Here is a 20968-nt window from a genome sequence, read left to right as displayed (position 1 = left end):
TAAGACCCCATAGTGTGCAAAAAAGCTCCATAGCGTTGTTTCTCTGTAACAACACTGACATCCAGTGGTCATTCATCAAAACTGGGATACTGGAAAACAGGCCAAGTAGATGTTGTGCATTGTGAGAACTTTTGCGTGTTTTGAGGCAGAGGAGGGGAAAAGTCAAAGCAAACTGCATGAGATGGTTCTTCTTAAACTTAGGTGCATGGCAAGAAGGATGGATTGAATATGCTTATGCTGATCTTGTTGTTACTGATGTAAAGAACAGGCACTTACAATTTACGGTTTTCTCTTTTTAGGGATTGCCTGGCAAAGATGGATTCAATGGGCTTCCTGGGCTTCCAGGTCAAAAGGCAAGTGACACCATCTACACTGGTATTAAGCTACTTATTTCGACAGCTTATCTGAATGAGCAAGTAAGTGTAAGTGGGAAAGGAGGCACATCTCTAGAGTCAAGAACCCCCTCATTAATCCCATCACTAAGCCACTGGTGAAGCTCCTGGTGTGAGTGCGTACTGAGTCATTATGAAGAGGGAGCTGGTTGTAAATACAGCAAGGATGAAAGATCCTCTTCCACTCTTCAGCTACTGCATCCTATTTGGCAAACACAGGCTGAGCATTGCAAACAGAGATGCTTCTACTGTCATTCAGGAAAGCCAGTGACACTGGCAAGGCAAGGAATGTGTCCAAGGCACAAAGAAGAGCAAAGAGATGTGTCAGGCTCCAAAAATGTTCCATTCTTTCCTCTGTGAAGAGCTGGAAAGAAGAGTCCCCTATGTCGTTCCCTTATGGCTTCTGTAGTTCTGTGTGGCAGAAAGACAGTTCTTCATTATTTCCTACTTCTTATCCCTTATTCAAAAGCTTCTGCAATGATGGATTGGGAATGACTGCTGTCTTTGCAGTGGGAGAAGGGAGATAAGAGATTTAGAGGTAGGAGATACTCTGGTTGTGTTGCCATCGCTACATAATAAGTGTCAAAGAAATGTGCCATATTTTGACTAAGAAGGCCAAGCTAGGATTTGGTGATGATGACGCTATATTGGAATAAAGAGAATAGCTCTTAACCACCACTGCCTTGAACTGCATTGGCAGTGGTCTTCATGCTTCTGGTACTTGAGCTCTATGACCTCTACTTGTTCAAGTAACACACTGCATTTATATTCGCCTCTCTCCATTGAGTGCACTGAATACTTGAGCCAGAGTCCCCAGCTCCCATTTATTGATGAATAAAGGTGAGGATTTAAGAAATTTCTGAGGCTAAATAAACTTTGGATTTAATTCCAACCCAGTGTTGTGCCTACTGCCCTCCTCAGCTATGCAGTGCATTCCAGCCTCTGCTCTCCATGCTGGCACCACCTGCATTGAAAGATCTATATAATTTATCTAAAAAGCTCAGTGGCCATTGTCCCACTCCCACAATTAGTTATTTTTCTTAACAGAAATAATGTAGACTTTCTAACCATATGTAGCTTGAAGAAACAAAATATGGGTTTTGGTTTTGAGGTCATTTGCTATGGACATCTTTAATGTAACAGTGGTTGACTTTGTGTCATTCCAGAAATATTCTAGTAGGGTGATTGGTGCTCGAGATGGGATTATAAACACTAGAATGGAAAATTCCAGGAATCATATTCTCACTTGGCTCCATTTACATCCTCAGGCTAATACTGAAGATCTGAGTCAAAATATTCCTCGCTGTTGCCTGCAAACATGCTGCGCTACCAAAGGAGTTTGTATATTAACTTCTTGTGTTCCCTGCAGGGAGAACAAGGGGAAAAGGGTGAGGAAGGCTTTCCTGGAAAACCTGGCCCTAAGGTAAGGAATTGTATTTCAAGTTGGCTCTAGCCATTGAGTCAATTAAAGTGTGATTTTGGAAGGTCTTATACTGAAATAAGAACAGTAAGATTCCTGTAAATTTGAAGGCATAAGTGGATGAGCATAGACAGTTCATTGCCTTTCAGAGTTCATGGTGTTCTAAAATACCAATCCTCATTTGGTGCTCCTCTCTCAAATCTACATGTATAGGGAGATCTGACCTGGCCTTTGTGTTGGCTCCCTGCAGTCTGGGTTCTCAAGCCATTAAGAATGCAATTTCAGTGCATTATGGGAAGTAGGTAGAGCAAAATGGGCCAGGACAATAGAGGACACATTTACTAATGAGAAAGTGTTCTTGCAAAAGAGTCCTTGCAATGTTAATGTTTTGATTTCGTTTTTCCAGGGTGAATCAGGGAGCCGTGGCCAACCTGGAGAGCAGGTGAGCAGGAAAAATGATCTTAGCAGCAAGATATCAAGTGACCACATGCAGTGACAAAGACATTGGCCAATAACAAGATCTGTGCATGTCATTTCCTTTTGATGGCTTGAGCCCATTGTCACAAATGGTCAGACCCCCAGCCGAAGCACTGCCGCTTGGTCTGCATCATCTCCCCACACAGAGAAGTTCTGGCTTCTAATACCACCTTCCAAAACACTTGTTTCTCTCTCCAGTGTGGTGCTCCCCACACATTTCATAACTATTTTCTTTACTGTCACCTCAGTCATAAATTAAAGTATTGAATAATGCAGCCACTTAGAGGCTTTCACTTAATATATCCTCTGAATTTGACAGAAACCAACTAATAACAGGTGTGTGACTGTAGTTTCTTCTATCAGTTGTAAGCCATCCTCCAGAGACCCTTCTTCTATGCTGCATTTTGTAGTTTGCTAATGAGAACATCATGTTGGCCTGTGTCAGACATGTTACTGAAGTAAAGATTCATCACACAAATGCTTCCTTCTTCTCTGCTTCATTCTTGTATCAAGGGAGGGAACTGGATGCATTTGAAATTTGGAGTATTGTGTGCAGTTCTGGTGTCCTCAACATAAAAAGGACATGGAACTGTTGGAACAAGTCCAGAGGAGGCCACGAGGGTGATCAGGGGAGTGGAGCACCTCCTGTATGGAGATAGGCTGAGAAAGTTGGGGTTGTTCAGCCTGGAGAAGAGAAGGCTGCGTGGAGACCTCAGAGCAGCTTCCAGTATCTGAAGGGGGCCTACAAGGATGCTGGGGAGGGACTCTTCATCAGGGACTGTAGTGACAGGACAAGGGGTAATGGATTAAAACTTAAACAGGGGAAGTTTAGACTGGATCTAAGGAAGAAATTCTTTACTGAGAGGGTGGTGAGGCACTGGAATGGGTTGCCCAGGGAGGTTGTGAGTGCTCCATCCTTGGCAGTGTTCAAGGCCAGGTTGGATGAGGCCTTGGGTGGCATGGTTTAGTATGGGGTGTCCCTACCCATGGCAGGGGGGTTGGAACTAGATGATCTCAAGGTCCTTTCCAACCCTAACTATTCTATGATTCTATGATTCTATGAGATGATTGGTTTTTAACAAATCCACATTGGCTGTTTCGCATTATATTTCTGTCCTTGAGCTCATACAAACTCATCGAAGTTTTGCTTCAGTATCTTTCCAGAGGCCAAAGTTACACCAGGATCCTTCAGTGGCTCTCATAAAGCACCATTTTCTCCACCATGAACTGTCACTCTCGTTAGTCTTCTCCAACCTTCACCCTGATATTCCCCCAGCTTCTTGTTCCTCATCTGATTTCTTCTGCAGACTCACTGTACCTCTATCACAATAATGTTTTGAGTCTTCCCATACTTCAGAGCTAATCTCTTTAGAGCAGGAATGACCTTTTCTTAGTTCAGTATTTGTACAGCACTTAGCACATTTGGGTCCTGTCCATGTCTGACATTCTTTGTGATATCGCACTACAACTGCAGATAGCAGAATAGTTATAAATAGGAAACCACACAGTTATTTTTAGATGACAAACTGGGCCAACTGGGAGCTAAGTTTGAGAATACTTGATATATTTAGAACAAACCACATGACACAGAGATCATAATTACTTCAATAGCAAGTATTATAAAGCAGAAAGTAAAAGGTAAAGTTCAAAGAGGAAGAAAACCAAATGTGTGATAATGCATCCAGAAAATTCTAGATCTCTTTGTCAGGTAACATCTGTACCATTCAGATTAATACAGTGCAGGTTTTGCATTTCCAGGCTAGAGAATTAAAAATGAAAATAAAAGATTTAATATTTTTCTGTTTTTATTTGCTTGTTTGTTCCTGCTGCCAGAGCAGCATGAAGAAAACATGTCCTAAGTTTCATGGAGTTGGGTAACAGTGTAACAGCAAAAAAAGTGAAGTTCTAGCTGCTGTTTTAAGTAATGATTTTCCATTAAAAAAAAATTATTTGATAATCAAACTAATCCTTTTTTTCTCTCAGCAAACTATATCTATACTCTATCCCATTAAAAAGATGGGGCAGGTTCTGGCCTTACAGCATAGATTGTGTGTATCAAGATGCAACTGGATATCAAGAATAAAACACCCGCAGTCATTATGAGTTGTGAAGATTTCACATTTTAATATCAGACAAAGAGATAAACAGCTAAAGGTTTCATCCTTTGCAGTCTAGAGGCATTGTGGCTCGATTAGCCCATCCTGAGGACTAGACTTGATGCATTTTAGCCGACACAAATGAGAAAAGAGCTTGGTCCACCATCCTCCCTTTTCATTCTTAGTTATATTTATTAACAGAAGCCATGATTGATGCCTCTTCCTGGATTTCACACACTTGTGTCTTACTTTCAGGGTGAAGCAGGTTTTCCTGGTCCTCAGGGTTTACCTGGACTGAGAGGAGAAAAAGGAGACCAGGTGAGTGAAGCTGAGCCACAGATTGAGTCTTTCTTTTGGCCATTAAACATAAGAAGGACTTATCTCCAGTGTTCCTAGATGATGTTCTCTCTTGTCATTGCTGTAGTGAGCAGTTGATTGGTGAGCAGTTGATTGGTGTCCAGCAAAGTCAACAAGTACCCCTTCCAAAAAGGTACTTTGCTGCCTAATGACTGTTCCTAAATGCAGTGGAGGTGCTAATGAAGAGTGTCTGTCCTAAATGCAGAAGGTTATGACCATGCTGCTTGTGAAGCAGTAGAATTAGAAGGTTCTTTAGGCCTCACTGTCAGATATATCTGCTTGTTTTAAAAACATTAAAATAATATTAATAACAACAAAATCACAAATCCCACTTCTCACTGAGCTCTGGAATAAAAATGAGGCTTTTATAACTGCATCAGGAAGTAGAATCTTCTACATGAAAGTTATTTTGGGATTGGTGAGTTCCTTTCCATTAACTTCACTGGCTTTTGAAAATAGTGTGGATTTTATGTAACCATCTCCAAAATATTGCATTTTTAATTGCTTGCACTATATCATGGAGGACAGGTAAGATCACCTGAAAGTGTAAAATATTCTAGAAGGATGGATGCAATCTCATCAAAACATGAGTATTTCTTGCTTTCCTTTCACTTTTTTTAGGGAGAAAAAGGAAAAGATGGCTTCCCAGGATTGAAAGGTGAAAGAGGAGAAAAGGTATGTAATGAAATGAGCATGATCCTCCCTAGACAAGAGGGGAAGAGACAAGCGGGCTGACACAAGTGATAGAGGAAGATATCTGAGGAAGAGCAAAAACATTCAGAGTCTTTTAGCTGAGCTTTACAGAGAAGAAGCAAAAAAAGCTGTGTGTGGGATGGAGACAACAATTTGTCAAATAATGCAATAAAGAATGAGGAGCTGATGAAATTTAAGGAAAACTTTTGTACTTCAAGGGAAATTTTCATTGTTTTAGAATTGGCTGATAGAAATGAGCCTGCAATTAAATTCTAAAGAAGTTTTCTATTCCTGCCTGTGATGTACTAAACCAGTAATTTAAAGAATGGTCTGGGCTTCTGCCATCACAACACCATTAATTTTAACGAAAATGAGAGAACTAGACAAAGGTGATATCTACCAAAATTTACACTCAAGCCCTGTGAAAATGAATGTGAAGATGAAACACTGACCTTGAGAATGCCTGCGGTTGTGTAGTGAATAAAATGCCTTCATTATAGTGGTGATAGCCACCAGAAAGGGGGTACCACTTTGTTCTTCTTAGCATACACTAGTGACTTTCACCAGCTATGGAGGTGGGAATGCTTTCATGGGTGGCCAAATGACATCTTCAGTGAAGCACCTGAATATCCTATGTCTGGGAAGTTTGTACGTAGTTCTTGGGTTTGAGGTGTCGGGGGACTGATGTTTGTGGAGCATAGCCCACAGGAATGTCAATAGCAAGTAAGACACCTGGTCTATAACTCTCATGAGGTATTTCCTCAACTATATAGTTTTAACTAAAAAAATTAGGGGGAAAACTGAATTTAGAAACTTACATTTGTGATAAAACACAGAGGATTCTTTTTTTTTTTTCCTATCCAACAAAAAAGTTCAGCTGAAACATGTCTTTCAATCAAAAATTTTGATTAACTTTAACTTAAAATGTAAATTAAGCTCCATATCAGTCCTACACTGGATGGGTAACATTAGAAGTCAATGACCTGTGAAGTCAAAGTCATAAACTGATAAAGACAATGAATCCTGCGTGCAACAAACCAAAGACAGCAGAAATTCTGGCCAGAGCAATGCAGTAAATTTATGGAATCATAGAACAGTTTGGGTTGGAAAGGACCTTAAGATCATTCAGTTCCAACTCCCTGCCATGAATAGGGACACCTTTCACCGGAATGGGTTGCTTCAAGCCCCATCCAACCTTGCCTTGAACACTGCCAGGGATGGAGCATTTACCACGTCTTTGGGCAAACCGTTCCAGTGCCTCACCACTCTCAAAGTAAAGAACATCTTCCTTATATCCAACCTGAATCTCCCCTGTTCCATTCGAACGCATTACCCCTTATCCTGTTCTATCTGTCAGAGGAGTGCTGTGTGATTTGCTGTGTCACTGAGCCAGCAGGTTGTGACTGGGTTAAATCTCATGTGGCAATGTTGCGTCTTCTACATGATAACGTTGAGTTTTATTTGGGAGTCTTTTTATATCCTTAGGTATATATTTCTCCTCTCTCTAGGGTGACACAGGTTCCCCTGGGCCCCCAGGCTTACCTGGAACAGTAAGTAAGATTTTGTTCTGTGCTTTAACAACATTCAACACGTCATCACACTTCCTCCACACAAATTCCTCATAAACAAAGTGTTTAAGTTCCTTCTTTACAGAAACTTTAGGAGCCATTTACTCTCAGATTATCTCCCTTTGCTTCAGAGAAGCGATGTTGAGGTGTATTTGGACTTCGTATGTTGGGGGAAGGTTGTGCCCTCCTCTGCCTCTTTGCAAACAGCATTTTTGTGTGCTTTTGCCTTATGGTAGCACTTACATCGAATTTGTGATTTGTTTAGCAGCTGTGGGAGCTATCTAAAGAAGGTCATGGCTGAGAACACAGAGTACATTCATATTCATTTTTCAGGGTGAGCTAGATTTTCCCACTGGGATCTCAGGAGAAGGCTGGCTCACTCTCTCAGATACCAGTGAACAACAACTTGTCTTCCTGGGGAACAATTCACCTTTTCCCAGGAAAAGCAAAGGGTTTCACTTCTCACTGACATGAACTTACGGGGTGGAGCACTCAGCTTCAGTGATGCTGCAGCATCCCAGAGCCTCCATTGCATACTGTGCCATGCTATGCTGTAGTCCCAGAAAGACCCTCTCATCCCAGAGGTCATTCTGGATTCAGCACTGGATCCAACACACAAACCAGTCATACTTGATTCAACATGCCCTTCTGCTGATAAAAAATTAAAGACCAAGAAACCAAGAATTCATTATTTTAAAATAAGCCTGCAAAATTACTTTTGGGATCATGAAGTTCACTGGTGATAAACCAGCACCTACTGAGTGTAAAAGTCTAAACCTCTTTATGTATAATAAATGTATAATATACATTTATTATACATAAAATAAAATTTATGTTTAAAATAAATGTTATAATAATAAATGTATAAAACTCTTTTGCTGGTGTTCCCTCCAACAAAATCTCAGTAAGCAGCTTGGAGTGAGCACTAGGAACAGACCTGTCATTGTAACAGGAGGGCTGATTGCTGTCACATCTCCTCCAAAACATGGTAGATATCCACTTGTCAACTTTGCTCACCACAGCTGTATACACCTGCCACATTGACAGGTTATAGAGAGAATTTGAATCAAGGTATGCTGGTGAAAATCAAGCGCCTAAAGACATTCATGCAGCAACGGAACAAGTGTTACTATTTATTGCCTGCCATTATAGAATCATTAAATAGTTTGGGTTGGAAAGGATCTTCAGAGGACATATAGTTCTAACCCTCCTGCAACGGGCAGCAACATAGAATCATAGAATAGTTAGGGTTGGAAAGGACCTTAAGATCATCCAGTTCCAACCCCCCTGCCATGGACAGGGACACCTCACACTAAACTATGTCACCCAAGGCTCTGTTCAACCTAGCCTTGAACACTGCCAGGGATGGTGGAGCATTCACAAGTTCCCTGGGCAACCCATTCCAGTGCCTCACCACCCTTACAGTCAAGAATTTCTTCCTTATATCCAATCTAAACTTCCCCTGTTTAAGTTTTAACCCATTGCCCTTTGTCCTGTCACTACAGTCCCTGATGAATAGTCCATCCCCAGCATCCTAGTAGGCCCCCTTCAGATACTGGAAGATTGTTATGAGGTCTCCATGCAGCCTTCTCTTCTCTAGGCTGAACAGCCTCAACTTTTCATATGGGAGGTGCTTCAGTCCCCTGATCATCCTCGTGGCCCTCCTCTGCACTTGTTCCAACAGTTCCATGTCCTTTTGATGTTGAGGACCCCAGAACTGCACACAATGCTCCAAGTGAGGTCTCACAAGAGCAGAGTAGAGGGGCAGGATCACCTCCTTCGACCTGCTGGTCACGCTGCTCTTGATGCAGCCCAGGATACGGTTGCTTTCTGGGCTGCAAGCACACACTGCAGCCGGCTCATGTTCATTTTCTCATCAACCAACACCCCCAAGTCCTTCTCTGCAGGGCTGCTCTGAATCTCTTCTCTGCCCAACCTGTAGCTGTGCCTGGGATTGCTCCGACCCAGGTGTAGGACCTTGCACTTGTCATGCTTAAACTTCATCAGATTGGCATCAGCCCACCTCACAAGCGTGTCGAAGTCCCTCTGGATGGCATCCCTTCCCTCCGGCGTATCAACCGAACCACACAGCTTGGTGTCATCGGCAAACTTGCTGAGGGCGCACTCAATCCCTCTGTCCATGTCACCGACAAAGATGTTGAACAAGACCGGTCCCAACACCGATCCCTGAGGGACACCACTCGTTACCGGTCTCCAGCCGGACATTGAGCCATTGATCACAACTCTTTGCATGTGGCCATCCAGCCAGTTCTTTATCCACCGAGTGGTCCACCCATCAAATTGATGTCTCTCCAATTTAGAGACAAGGATGTCATGTGGGACAGTGTCGAACGCTTTGCACAAGTCCAGGTAGATGACATTAACTGCCCGCGTCCATCAGTTCCGTAGCCCCATCATAGAAGGCCACCAAATTGGTCAGGCAGGATTTCCCCTTAGTGAAGCCATGCTGGCTGTCACCAACCACCTCCTTGTTTTTCATGTGCCTTTAGCATGCCTTCCAGGAGAATCTGCTCCAAGAGTTTGCCAGGCACGGAGGTGAGACTGACTGGTCTGTAATTCCCCGGGTCATCCATTTTCTCCTTCTTGAAAATGGGGGTTATATTTTCCTTTTTCCAGTCATCAGGAACTTCACCTGACTGCCATGATTTTTCAAATATGATGGCCAGTGGCTTAGCAACTTCATTCGCCAGCTCCTTCAGGACCCGCAGATGGATTTCCTCAGGTCCCATGGACTTGTGTACGTTTAGGTTTTCAAGATGGTCTCGAACCAGATCTTCTCCTACAGTGGGCCTGGGGTCTTCATTCTCACAGTCCCTGCGTTTGCCTTCCAAGACTTGGGTGGTGTGGTCAGAGCCTTTGCCAGTGAAGACCGAGGCAAAGAAGTCATTAAGAACCTCAGCCTTCTCCAAATCCCAGGTAGCCAGTTCTCCCGAGATCTTCCGAAGGGGGCCTACGTTGTCCCTAGTCTGTCTTTTATTCGCTATGTGTCTATAGAATCCTTTCCTGTTATCCTTAACATCCCTAACATCCCTAACAAGAATCATATCCAGCCTGGCCTTGACGGTCTCCAGGGATGGAGCATCCACCACCTCTCTGTGCCACCTGTGCCAGTGTTTTACCACCCCCATTTGTAAGGAATTTCTTCCTCACATCCAGCCTGAATCTTCCCTCTTTTAGTTTAAAACCATCACCCCTTATCCTTTCACAACAGGCCCTGATAAAAAACCTCACCCCTTCTTTATTAGATATTCTTATTTTTAAGAACTGAAAGGCTGCACTAAGGTCTCCCAGAGTCTTCCCCAGGCTGAACAACCCCAGCTCTCTCAGCCTTTCCTCATGGGAGTAGTGCTCCATCTCTATGATAACTTTTGTGGCCGATTAGTTGGGCCTCTTTAGTCTGTGCCAAAGGGTGCTTTATACCTTCATGTAAAATGGCTATGTAATCCTGAAGACAACCCTGTTGAGATATATATGTCTTGCGTATGGTTCAAAGCAGAGAGAGAACACATCAAGGTCAGCCATGGCAGGAGGAAATCTCGTAACACTGAAGATGGCTCCAAGTGGAAAAGTGAGCTGGAGATTGCCTGGAGTAAACTTGCTAACAAGGTTAAATATTGTTTTTTCAAAGCAGTGGGACATACAGGATATATTTGTGTTTATGTTCATATTTCAAATACTCCAGGAAATATCAGACATTTGTGGGCTTTTTTCCAAGCAGCCAGATGTTACAATGAGTTGCTCATTTATAAACCTGATGGATATATGGAGTGTGTAATCTATAATGACAAGGAGAATGCATGTAAGTTATTACATCACAAGCAAAATAGGCAATGCTTCTTTTAACACTGATTTCTCTTCCAGACAGCCTTCTTCACCCCGCACCCCAGGATTCCTGTAAGTAACAATTCTTATAAACATGACTTCTGCCTTACTGCCTCTTGTATGTGATAGACACACAGCACCTTAGTATTTTCCATCTTATTTATATGCTTTCAGTAAAAGAACTCGGTTTGAGTCTGGTTCTGGGCAACTTCACCATTGTAACCAATCATAGTAAGTCCACAGCTGTCCTGGTAACAGCAACAGCCTGTGGTCACAGTTGACATAGCTATATGCTGTCTCTGTCTCTTAAGTTTAAAACAAAGCCTCATTTCCCACTTGCAGCACATTGTGGGAAATATCTGTCATTACATAGGATCAGACCATTGGTATGTGAATAAGCTTGTTTAGGATCAGGAGGCATGTATAAATGACATGTACAAATGGCAGAAGTAGGCTGTAAGAGTGCCATTAGACAAGAAAGTGCATATGCCAGGTACTTCAGAGGCTGAGGAAGGAAATAGGGATGTGAGGTAGTACTGGAAATAGAGATAAGATTTTGTTGATTTGCTTTTCCCCTTGACTTGTATTTTGACAGTATATTTACTAAGGAAATACACAGAACGATGACATGTGGTCTTTGTAGTGGTGCAGTCACAGGAGGAGTTCTCTCTTCTGCTTTGACTGCATTAGTCTTATAAATGAGCTGCAAGACAGTAAAGAATAAAAGGTTTGAAGTGTGTTGCTGCTGGTCAGGTTGCTGAGATTCCTCTATGTATAAGATGAATGTGATGATATTGTAGCACAGGTCTTGTACATAGTGTTGCAAGCTTTGGGAGCTGTAAATCAAAGGTACGGATAGTTATCTTTGATTTACAGCTCTACAAATTAAGGTGTCAGAAGGTGGTGATAAGCCTTAGGAAAGTGTCATGGGTTATATTGTAGAGGCTGCAGGACCAGCAGGGTGCTGAAGGCTGTCAGGCACTTGCCAAAACACAATGCTATTGCTTTCCATTGACTATGTGGTGTACAGTACCAGGAAACACAGCCTGGATAGAAGGCAGCAGTTCTATCTTCCACTTCAGCTGGGCACAGCTGAACCCCCACTGCATTTCCTCTTCTTTAAGTGGCACAGGAATGACTAACATGTTAATTGAGATGACAGGAGAGCAGGTTTGCTCTCCTGGGCAGGTCAAGGAAGCTGCAAACACTGATCTGGACCAGGTCGGTAGCATCTGTTAGCTGTCACTGCATCAGTCCTGGTCATTGAGCCATAGGAAAGAAGAGGATGGCAGTAGATTAAGTCCAGCTGCCAGGGGCAGAGGTCTCCACAATGTGCAGCACTAATGGACAGTGATAACACTTAATACATCATTGTGGGCTGGGTAAATTTGGAAGGAGTCACAGGCAGATTTGCTGGGAGGTTGTGTTAAGAAATGCTGCTCTACCCATGTGTGTGGCTATCTAGGACATTAGACTGAAATTTTGCTGATTTTTCATTGCAATGAAAGTCAACTATCAAGGAAAAAGTGGGAGAAAGGAGAAAATTAAAGAAGCTTCCTCCCTTTACCTGTTACTTCTTCCCTTCGCAGTTTTATTTTCCTTAGTAATATGCGCCCTTGTTTCCACTCAGTAACACCATCCCTGCCTGCAAATGTATTGCCCTATGTCTGTCATTTGTTGCTTTGCACTCTCAAAAGGCTTTCAGAGCTTGAAATGTGCTTGCTGCACAGGACCCATTGCTTCTTTTGGTGATCCCATTACCTTTCTGAAGGCCACTAGATGGCATCAGGGACTGCCTGATTGAAAGCTGATCTAACGGGGTGAAACTTGCAGCGTAAAATTCCTCCTCATAGATTATAATATTCATCATGCATAATAAATTCAGACATAAGTAATATTTATGCAGTTACATTTGTTTTGTCTGTCAGAGATTAATTTGCAATTGGACTTTGAATTCCCAGGTGTTGCAGAAATGATTGGCAAATAGCTGACGTGGATAAAATTCAAGTTGATTTGTCTTGGGTTCTGCATTTTGAATGATCACTATTCCTTGTTTGTATGTGTAGATTAAATCATTGATGTTCTTACTGTTCCTTGATTGCATAACTGAAGCACTTTGTATGATAAATAATGAATAAGGAATGATTGCTGGTGCCTGAATACATATGTTCATATAAATATACAAATGTGAGTGTTCATGTAATGCCTGGTTCATTCCAGCTGGTTCCACAGGTGTGTGCTGTTCCTTTTCAGTTTATAAAAAGCAGAAATATAGAATTATTGATTATTTTTTCTAGAGCTCAGAACAAAGCTGGTGAACTGTCGGGAAGCATCTTTGATTTACTGTAAGGAGGAAGAACAGGAATAAATGAAACCTATTAGTCAGTGATGGTTTTGCATGAAACAAGGTATTGACATTGAAGGAGGGAGCAGAAGTGGCATGGATGTATGGAGATATTGACAGAACTAGAGATCATAAAAAACTACATAGTGCACCTCTCTGGAAGTGCTTAAAATGAGACCCTGAACACCTCTCTCTTACAGGTGGAATAGGGAACTGTCTATACAGATTGTTTCTCCAGTTGCAGGATAACATTAGGTCTGTGGTCCTACACAGATGTGGTGCAGTGGCCCTGGTGCTTTAGCTATTGGACATCTTATCTGGCCTTTCAATACACTGGAGCTGAATTGGTTACATTTTGGAATGGTAAATTCTTTAACTACTGTTCTCCATGAGGGAAAAGTGTTCTCTTTTCAAATTACTGCATAACAACCCAAAAAGTCTAGGCAGTTATCTCCACTTCTTAGTGCGTGATACCAGTTTTGATTCATTGACCTCAAAGTCCTCTGAAGAAGCTCCTCTAAGTCAGAAATGGATAACTGATTGAAAGAGCCCTCTTACCACACGTGACTAGTGTGACTTCTAGCCATGGAAATAGCCTTTTATTTCTCTCTTACTGTTTTATATCAGGGTGAACCTGGACCAAAAGGGGACAAAGGAGATCGAGGAACGAGCGGAGAACCTGTAAGCACAGACAAGTGTTTCCTCAGTTGGCTTTGAACTTCAGCAAGGAGAGAGCATAAAAGTTCCCCGTTTTGGAGGGAGAGGGTGGGACATGCTCCTTCCATAGCTGGAATGCTTCTCTCATCAGGCCACAGTCGTGCTTGGCTTTATACTCACTGTAGAGAAAGCTACATGAGTACATGAATGCAAGCACCTCATTTATAGCTTTGGACCTTAGTAGCTTAGAAAAGAGGACTGTGGGGCTTGATAGGCAGAGCCTGGGTGTCAGTAAGGATGTACAGGATTTATTAAGGGGTTTCAGTGATGTGGTCCAGCATTTGGCTACTCCATTTGTATTCCATATTCTTTTGTTCTGGATTGAGTCCCCAGGAGAAACATTGCTGTGCAGTCACAGCCTTTGTGAAAACCACCCTTCCTTCTCTCAGTGGGAGGAAGGAGAGACATCTCCTTCTGCTCAGAAGAAAGGAGCAGCTTCCTTCAGTTCCTTCAGCTTCCTTCCTCTGTTTTTTCAGGGATTACCCGGGATCCCAGGTGAAAAAGGTGCCCCAGGACCTGCAGGAGCAGAGGTAAGAGGGTCCAGCCTTGAAGAAAATCTTTGACATGATCAGAGAGGGGTGCCTTCAAGGTCTGTATCACTGTAAATAGTTCTTCCCCCATACACCAACAGCTCATTTCTCCTTCTTCATTGTTGTAAATTCAAGGACTTCTGTATTTACTTATGCTGGACATCAGGACAACATGAGGAAAATCAAGGTCGACACATGACATCTCTGTAGCATGATCAGTATTGCCTGAGAGATTCCTTGCAGCTTTGGTACTCTTCAAGACTGTATCTTTGTATTGATTCCACCAAACCACAGGTCTCAGATAAGTTACTGCAGCACATTACCAAAAAAATTGCAGACCATCCAGACTCAACACCAGCCCATTAGACCTTGAATGCACTTGAATGCATCATGGCTCATGTGAAATGGTTTTATAGTCTCAGTTATCTTCTGAGAACTTCTTGCCTTGCACATATTTCCAGTTATCACTGAAGTACATTTTCATGTCACCATGGGTAGGTGTTTGCTCTGCCACCACATAGAATAGTTAGGGTTGGAAAGGACCTTAAGATCATCCAGTTCCAACCCCCTGCCATGGTCAGGGACACCTCACACAAAACCATGTCACCCAAGGCTCCGTCCAACCTGGCCTTGAACACTGCCAAGGATGGAGCATTCACAAGTTCCCTGGGCAACCCATTCCAGTGCCTCACCACCCTTACAGTCAAGAACTTCTTCCTTATATCCAATCCAAACTTCCCCTACATAAGTTTTAACCTGCCACCCTTTGTCCTATCAGTACAGTCCCTAATGAAGAGTCCCTCTCCAGCATGGAGGCTTTATAGGCCTTATAGGCCCCCTTCAGATACTGGAAGGCTGCTATGAGCATATATACATATATGATGGCCCAAGCCATATAATTAGCCATTGCTTTGGCATCAACAGCTTAAACATGTTAGCAGAAGTCTTAGCATTATGGAAAAAAACAGTAATACTATGCAAGTTTTAACTAACATTTGCTATTCATCTGTCCTGCCAAAATCCTGAAGAAAGAGCTACACGGTCCCTAGGACTAGAACAAACCCTCTGCACTGGGATCTATTTTGACCATTTCCAAATAGTTGTTGTTTATATTTGAGAACTGCAGGCAAAACTGTCTTTGTGAAGGGAGACCATCAGAGTTGAGCTGGAAATGAAATCGCTGATAGGCCTGAGGATAGGAAACAGTCTCACCCAGATGAATGCCTGCAAGTGTCAGCATCCCATGCTGTGAAACAGCCTCCGAGCTGATCAGTCATTAGCAATTCTTCTTATGTCTCAGGGGTTTATTTTTATGTTTCATTTTCTCTCTGCACACAGGACTGGGAACCATTTCCTCAGCTGTTAAATTCTGTGAATTGATTAATGAAAACCATTGCCTACTGCACATTGTTTTCATCTGGCAGGCAGTTCTGTCCCATCTCTAATCAGCTTCTATCTCTCTTGTTTCCACACAGGGCACAAAGGGGCAGAAAGGAGCCCGAGGAGAAGCCGGAGCCCCTGGAGAGACTGTAAGTAACTGCATCTTTCCCTGACATGATACACCTGAAGGGACATTGAAGTCAATACATTGCAGATCCACAGTCCCCGGCTGCTTGGGCACGTGGCACATCCTAAGCTGCAGCTGGAAGAGTCACTGCTTGTGGGCAAACAGGCGCAGCTGCACCAAACAGATCGATGCCCTGGTCAGTCAAGCTCTAAACTGTGAATCTTCTGTTGGCCAAGTATTTCCTTCTCTTACAAGATGCCCAGGGTGAGGTGCCTGCAGAGCACTGGGGTATCAGACAAGCCCAGGCAGCCAGCTGGTGCAGGGAGCTCTCTTCTCAGCAGCAGCCTGACTTGGGTTTTGACCATGGCTGGTTTTAGGCTTCTGAGTCAGTTCTGCTTTCTTTAACACAGACCCATCACCAGAGGAATCATCTCATAGTGCTTTTTGAGGCATGCATTGTAGGGAGTGCTTCTATTGTCTGACTGTGTGCTAAAGAGCAGCAAAGTCCTGTTTTAAGAGCTTCTAAGCCCTTTGCAGCTGAATAAAAGGCCGCATACTTTCTTTGCAAGCAGAGAAAGAGACTGAAGAAGTATTTGAAATAATGATGGAGAGAGAGGATGATTCTGGGAGAAGGAGGAATAGGAAACACAAATGAAGCACCCTAGAACACGGAAATCTCTTCTTCCACCTTTTTGTTCATGGCTTTCTTTCTTGGGCTTTTTAAGACATTGTCTTTAGCAGTGCTCTGACCCTAAGCTCTGCATTGCCCCGCTCCAGCTCCCTTTCACTCTTGGCTGAAGGACTTCTTAGTCCCCCTTCCACTAAAACTGACCATTGGTTTTATTTCTTTGTGTAAACTGATGGCTCAGAGGATGCTGATGATATGGAAATGCAGGTACGTGCAGGCACATCCTTTCAGAGACTGCTCCTTCTTCAAATGTTTCTATTAAGAATGTGACAGTAAGTAACAAAGAAATAAGGAAACCTTTAATTGTCTTTTAGTGAGCCAAAAGCGAAAGATAGACATTCAGTATGTGAAGAGATGAGCTGTGGAAGGTTTTCATCATCTCCCAACTGTTTGCCTTATCCTTCTGCAATATACTGCTGCCCAGCTCTTCTAGTAGAAGGATTTCTCTGTACTCCAAGTCAGATTGTTTCAGTTTGCTGGTGCAGATCATTTTAGATTGTCTGGTTTAGCTCTGAATGGATTAGGTATCCTAGTAGAAACTCTTTTGCTTGCAAAGCTGTGATGAGAGGTGAACCCTGTTCACTGAAGGGTGACAAACAACTGCAGAGGTAGTTTGTCATGTATCTTTAACTTACATGGTCAAGTATAGAGGGAAATGCCTAAATATAGCCTGGTAACCCCAAATGTGCATCTATATGGGGACATAAATCCCCAAAAATAAGTTCTCTCCTGTCCCCCATGCATTCTTGGAGACACACATGGGATTTCTCTGTCACTTGCAGGCGGAAAAGCCCTGCAATTCTGAACTATAGCACTCTGAATGGTTTGTGCTGTTCATCTATTTAGTGTAAATGAGTGTTTTCAGGTATTGTTCCCTAGAGTAGGAAAAGGTAGAATTGTCAACAAAGCATATTTTGTTGACCTAGATTTATGTTTTAATGCTAAATCAACATACTTTCGTCCATTCTTCTGATGTTTCAGGACCAGACTTCTCTTCCTTCTGGCTAGGTTTAGGATTTATTTTGATGGAAGGTAATTTTAAGCTCCCAAAGAGAGTCCTCATCCATTTTGCATTGTTTTATGCTGCTTTACAGCACAAGGTATTTCACAAAAATGCTGTGGTTTGCTTTGTGCTTGTGCAGCACCTTGTCTAACATAAACTCCAGTGGAACATCTTGTTCCTATGTCGCTACCCATGGCAAAAGGTTGGAACTGGATGGTCTTAAAGTCCTTTCCAACCCAAAGCATTCTGTGATTCTATGATTCTCTGATGGTACAAGCTGTGAATCACACATGCACATGCACTTCATTTTCTTAACACAGGGTGTAACTGGACCAGCAGGACCCCCAGGTCCAAGAGGCTTACCAGGAAATGTGGTACGTATGTATCAGTGTATTTGTTTTCCCATCTGTGCCCTTATTTCTTTATCAAGTATATTTAGTTTTCCCTTCCACAGGGTTTTTTATCAGGTTCAAAAGGCTGTGTTTCATTACACATTTTTTTTATGGTTAAATTGAAATGAGACACCTGGGAATGGTGTATCCATGAAACATATTCTCATACTCATTTGTGTAGATGAGGCCCCCCCGTGATATGCTTTAGTGGTGGTCTTGGCAGTCTTGGGATAATGGTTGGACTTCATGATCTTAAAGGTCTTTTCCAACCTAGCTGATTCTGTGATTCTGCGTAACAAGTGGGAGGCATGGAACTGCTTCATTCCTCACCAAAGGGTTAAAAGTGATTTTTGCTGCCAGCTCTTCAAGAGAAAAGTTGCACTATTTATTGTCTTGTGTTTGTTTCCTTTGCCTCATTTTCATTTTTCCTTTCCTTTTAAAAACGTGACTTCTTGATATAAAAATTGCATGGTAAACACCCATTTTTATTATGAAAGCATGTAAGTATTTGGTCCTGCAATCAAAGCCTTGAAATCGATACGATGTCCTTACCTCAGTAAGTGTTCGTCATCATTGCTAAGTTGCTAGAGCTTTTCATGTCTGCAAAAAAATCTTTGGACTAATCTACTCGCCGTTCACCGGTGTAATTTTCTTTCTAGTACCTGGGGTTTTTCTTTATTTACATGCGAGTAAGTGAAAAACAGCAGTTAGGCCCCATCTTCTTCTAATGTATTCAGGCACAATGGTTTGGCACAAAGGGCTCTTTGAGGCAGAGTTTACTGCCTGGGCAATCCAAGAAATCTTAAATTCCCTTTCTACTAATTGTTAAGATAACTTTAATTGTATTCACGTAGTGATTAAATTTCAAACTGAAAGATGATATTGAAAGTGAAGACAGTTTCAATTTCATATTCATTTAAGCAAACTTCTATACCATTGATCCCAATATGGTATCTATAAAAGCTAATATAGCTGGAAATAATCTTTACTGGTAAAGAAAGGAAAATAGTTATTGCATCCATCCTGAGAAGGTGTTCTGCTGACAGGCAGGGTATGCAAAAAAGCTGCCATACACTAGCTGTATAACATGCATAGTTTATTGAACCAAGCATACTAACACACTAAAGCAAACAAACACGCTAAAGAAAGTAGGGTATATATTTATATATAGTAAGTAAGTACAATAAAGCAAATCAGATATATGCATCAGTAAAATACAGAGGGAAATTAGCAATGCATCAAATCATTACTGTGTAGGAAGAACAGAGGTTAAGAAGAAATACATCACCAGTCACCACTGAATCATCATCCAGGTCTACAATTCCAGCTAGGAAGCCCCATTGCACCTGATGCCAGGAGTCTCAGGCGACTGGGAAAGTTCCTGTGTGGTGCATCCACACATAGGTGAGCCCTCGGAATCAGCTACAAGAGTGTCCTGCTTTTATACCCTTAGAAAAACAACCGGCTTTATGTCAGCTCTGTAGTTGTTTCCTCGTGGGGCCATAGAGTGTCTCATGATCTCACTGTTGTCACAAGGAACATAGACATATATACTCTGCTGAAAACATTGTGACAAAACCCATGCTTTGTTATGTCTCTCAGCCATGAGTGGGAATCAGCTCTCAGCTGGGGTCCCATGCATTACAGAAGGTCAATCCAATTGCACTGGTGCCAGGACACCATTTCACATCTTAAAATGGAGTACCACTCCATACTGTGTTTTGGTGAGTTAAGAAGTTACAGGATTTAATTTAGAGCTCTACATCATCTATATTTTGACAAAAGATCCTTTGAGATTTGCCACGCTGTGAAAAGGATAAAAAACTGAAATAGAGGTAAAATGAAATAGCTGTTTTCCAATGTACAGTTTTGGAAAGCAGTAACCATAAGAAAAACACTACTGTGAGCCTTTGGGCATCTCTGATACAGAGGTTTTGATTGGGAGTTTGTCGGTAATGATACTGATGTTTTGATACGGAGGTTTTGATTGGGAGTTTGTTGGTAATGGATTAGGAGCTACTGAGGATTTTGTGGAGTGAAAAAATATAGGTAGAAGAAGAATGCATAAATCTGGGATTAGCTCAATTTCTGCCTTTGCTTTTCAGCTCCTTTTTATATTAAAAAGACCCAAACAAAACAACCCTTCTTTAAGGACTTGGTACACAGCTTTTCTGTGGTGTTCTCTGGATTACAGGTTGCCTGTACTGAGAAATGTAAAACTGATATTAATCCTTGAGATAGAGCGTACTAACTCCACAGGTCAATCCAGTTGCTATAGCATCAAACACTGCCTAAAAAGAAAGTTTTAAGCTTTAAAGTTCTTTTCTCTCCAGGGTGTGCCTGGACACCCTGGGCTACCAGGAAAAGAAGGAGAAAAAGGGGAAAAGGTGAGTTTATTCTTCCATTAATTTCTTGCTTTGTTTCTTGGGCATTATCCTATGATTCTATGATTTTAAATAGCCTGTGAGAGAAGCAGTCTGCACTGTGAAATTATGTTAGTGGTTGGTTAAGCCACATGGGCTCGTTAGATCATCTTGTCTGACCTCCTCTATTCCACATGCTATAAAGTTTTCATCCTGCTGCAGCTTTATAATTTACTTAATACAACCACTGAGATGCAGCTGGATATAGTGAAGCCACTGCCGCACATTTTGTAATGGTGATCTTCTGCTGTTTTCATGGCCTGATAGGAGCAGGGGTTTGGTGATTTAAGTATCTCCTATTCATCACTGTAAACCCGAAGCTGGAAGAAAAACTGGCTTTCATGGTTAGGAAACTGAGATTTCTGCTTTCCTGATAAGCTGTTGTAACTGGATCATTAGCTTAACTTTTGAATGCATCCTTGCTTATCTTTTGCCTGCCTTGCCTAACTGTTATCTTCCATCTCATAGCTAGACAATGAGCTTCCTGAGGTCAGGGGTTTGTCATTTAGTTATATGTT

General features: G+C 42.2%; 1 protein-coding gene across 1 annotated transcript in view; it reads left to right on the top strand.

The window, feature by feature from the left end:
- Positions 1-20968, top strand: part of COL22A1 (collagen type XXII alpha 1 chain) — a gene marked incomplete at both ends in the record, with an annotated part of 204329 nt that overhangs the window by 137178 nt on the left and 46183 nt on the right. The window contains 12 exons of the mRNA XM_080611527.1: positions 300-353; positions 1762-1815; positions 2219-2254; positions 4641-4703; positions 5364-5417; positions 6944-6985; positions 10886-10918; positions 13818-13871; positions 14384-14437; positions 15913-15966; positions 17956-18009; positions 20361-20414. Of these exons, the coding sequence (XP_080467653.1) occupies positions 300-353; positions 1762-1815; positions 2219-2254; positions 4641-4703; positions 5364-5417; positions 6944-6985; positions 10886-10918; positions 13818-13871; positions 14384-14437; positions 15913-15966; positions 17956-18009; positions 20361-20414 (606 nt within the window). The remainder of the gene's footprint in view (positions 1-299; positions 354-1761; positions 1816-2218; positions 2255-4640; positions 4704-5363; positions 5418-6943; positions 6986-10885; positions 10919-13817; positions 13872-14383; positions 14438-15912; positions 15967-17955; positions 18010-20360; positions 20415-20968) is intronic.

The sequence above is a fragment of the Psittacula echo genome (assembly GCF_963264785.1).
Source record: "Psittacula echo genome assembly, chromosome: 2".
In the NCBI taxonomy this organism is placed as follows: Eukaryota; Metazoa; Chordata; class Aves; order Psittaciformes; family Psittacidae; genus Psittacula; species Psittacula echo.
This window is presented reverse-complemented; position numbering and strand designations above follow the sequence as displayed.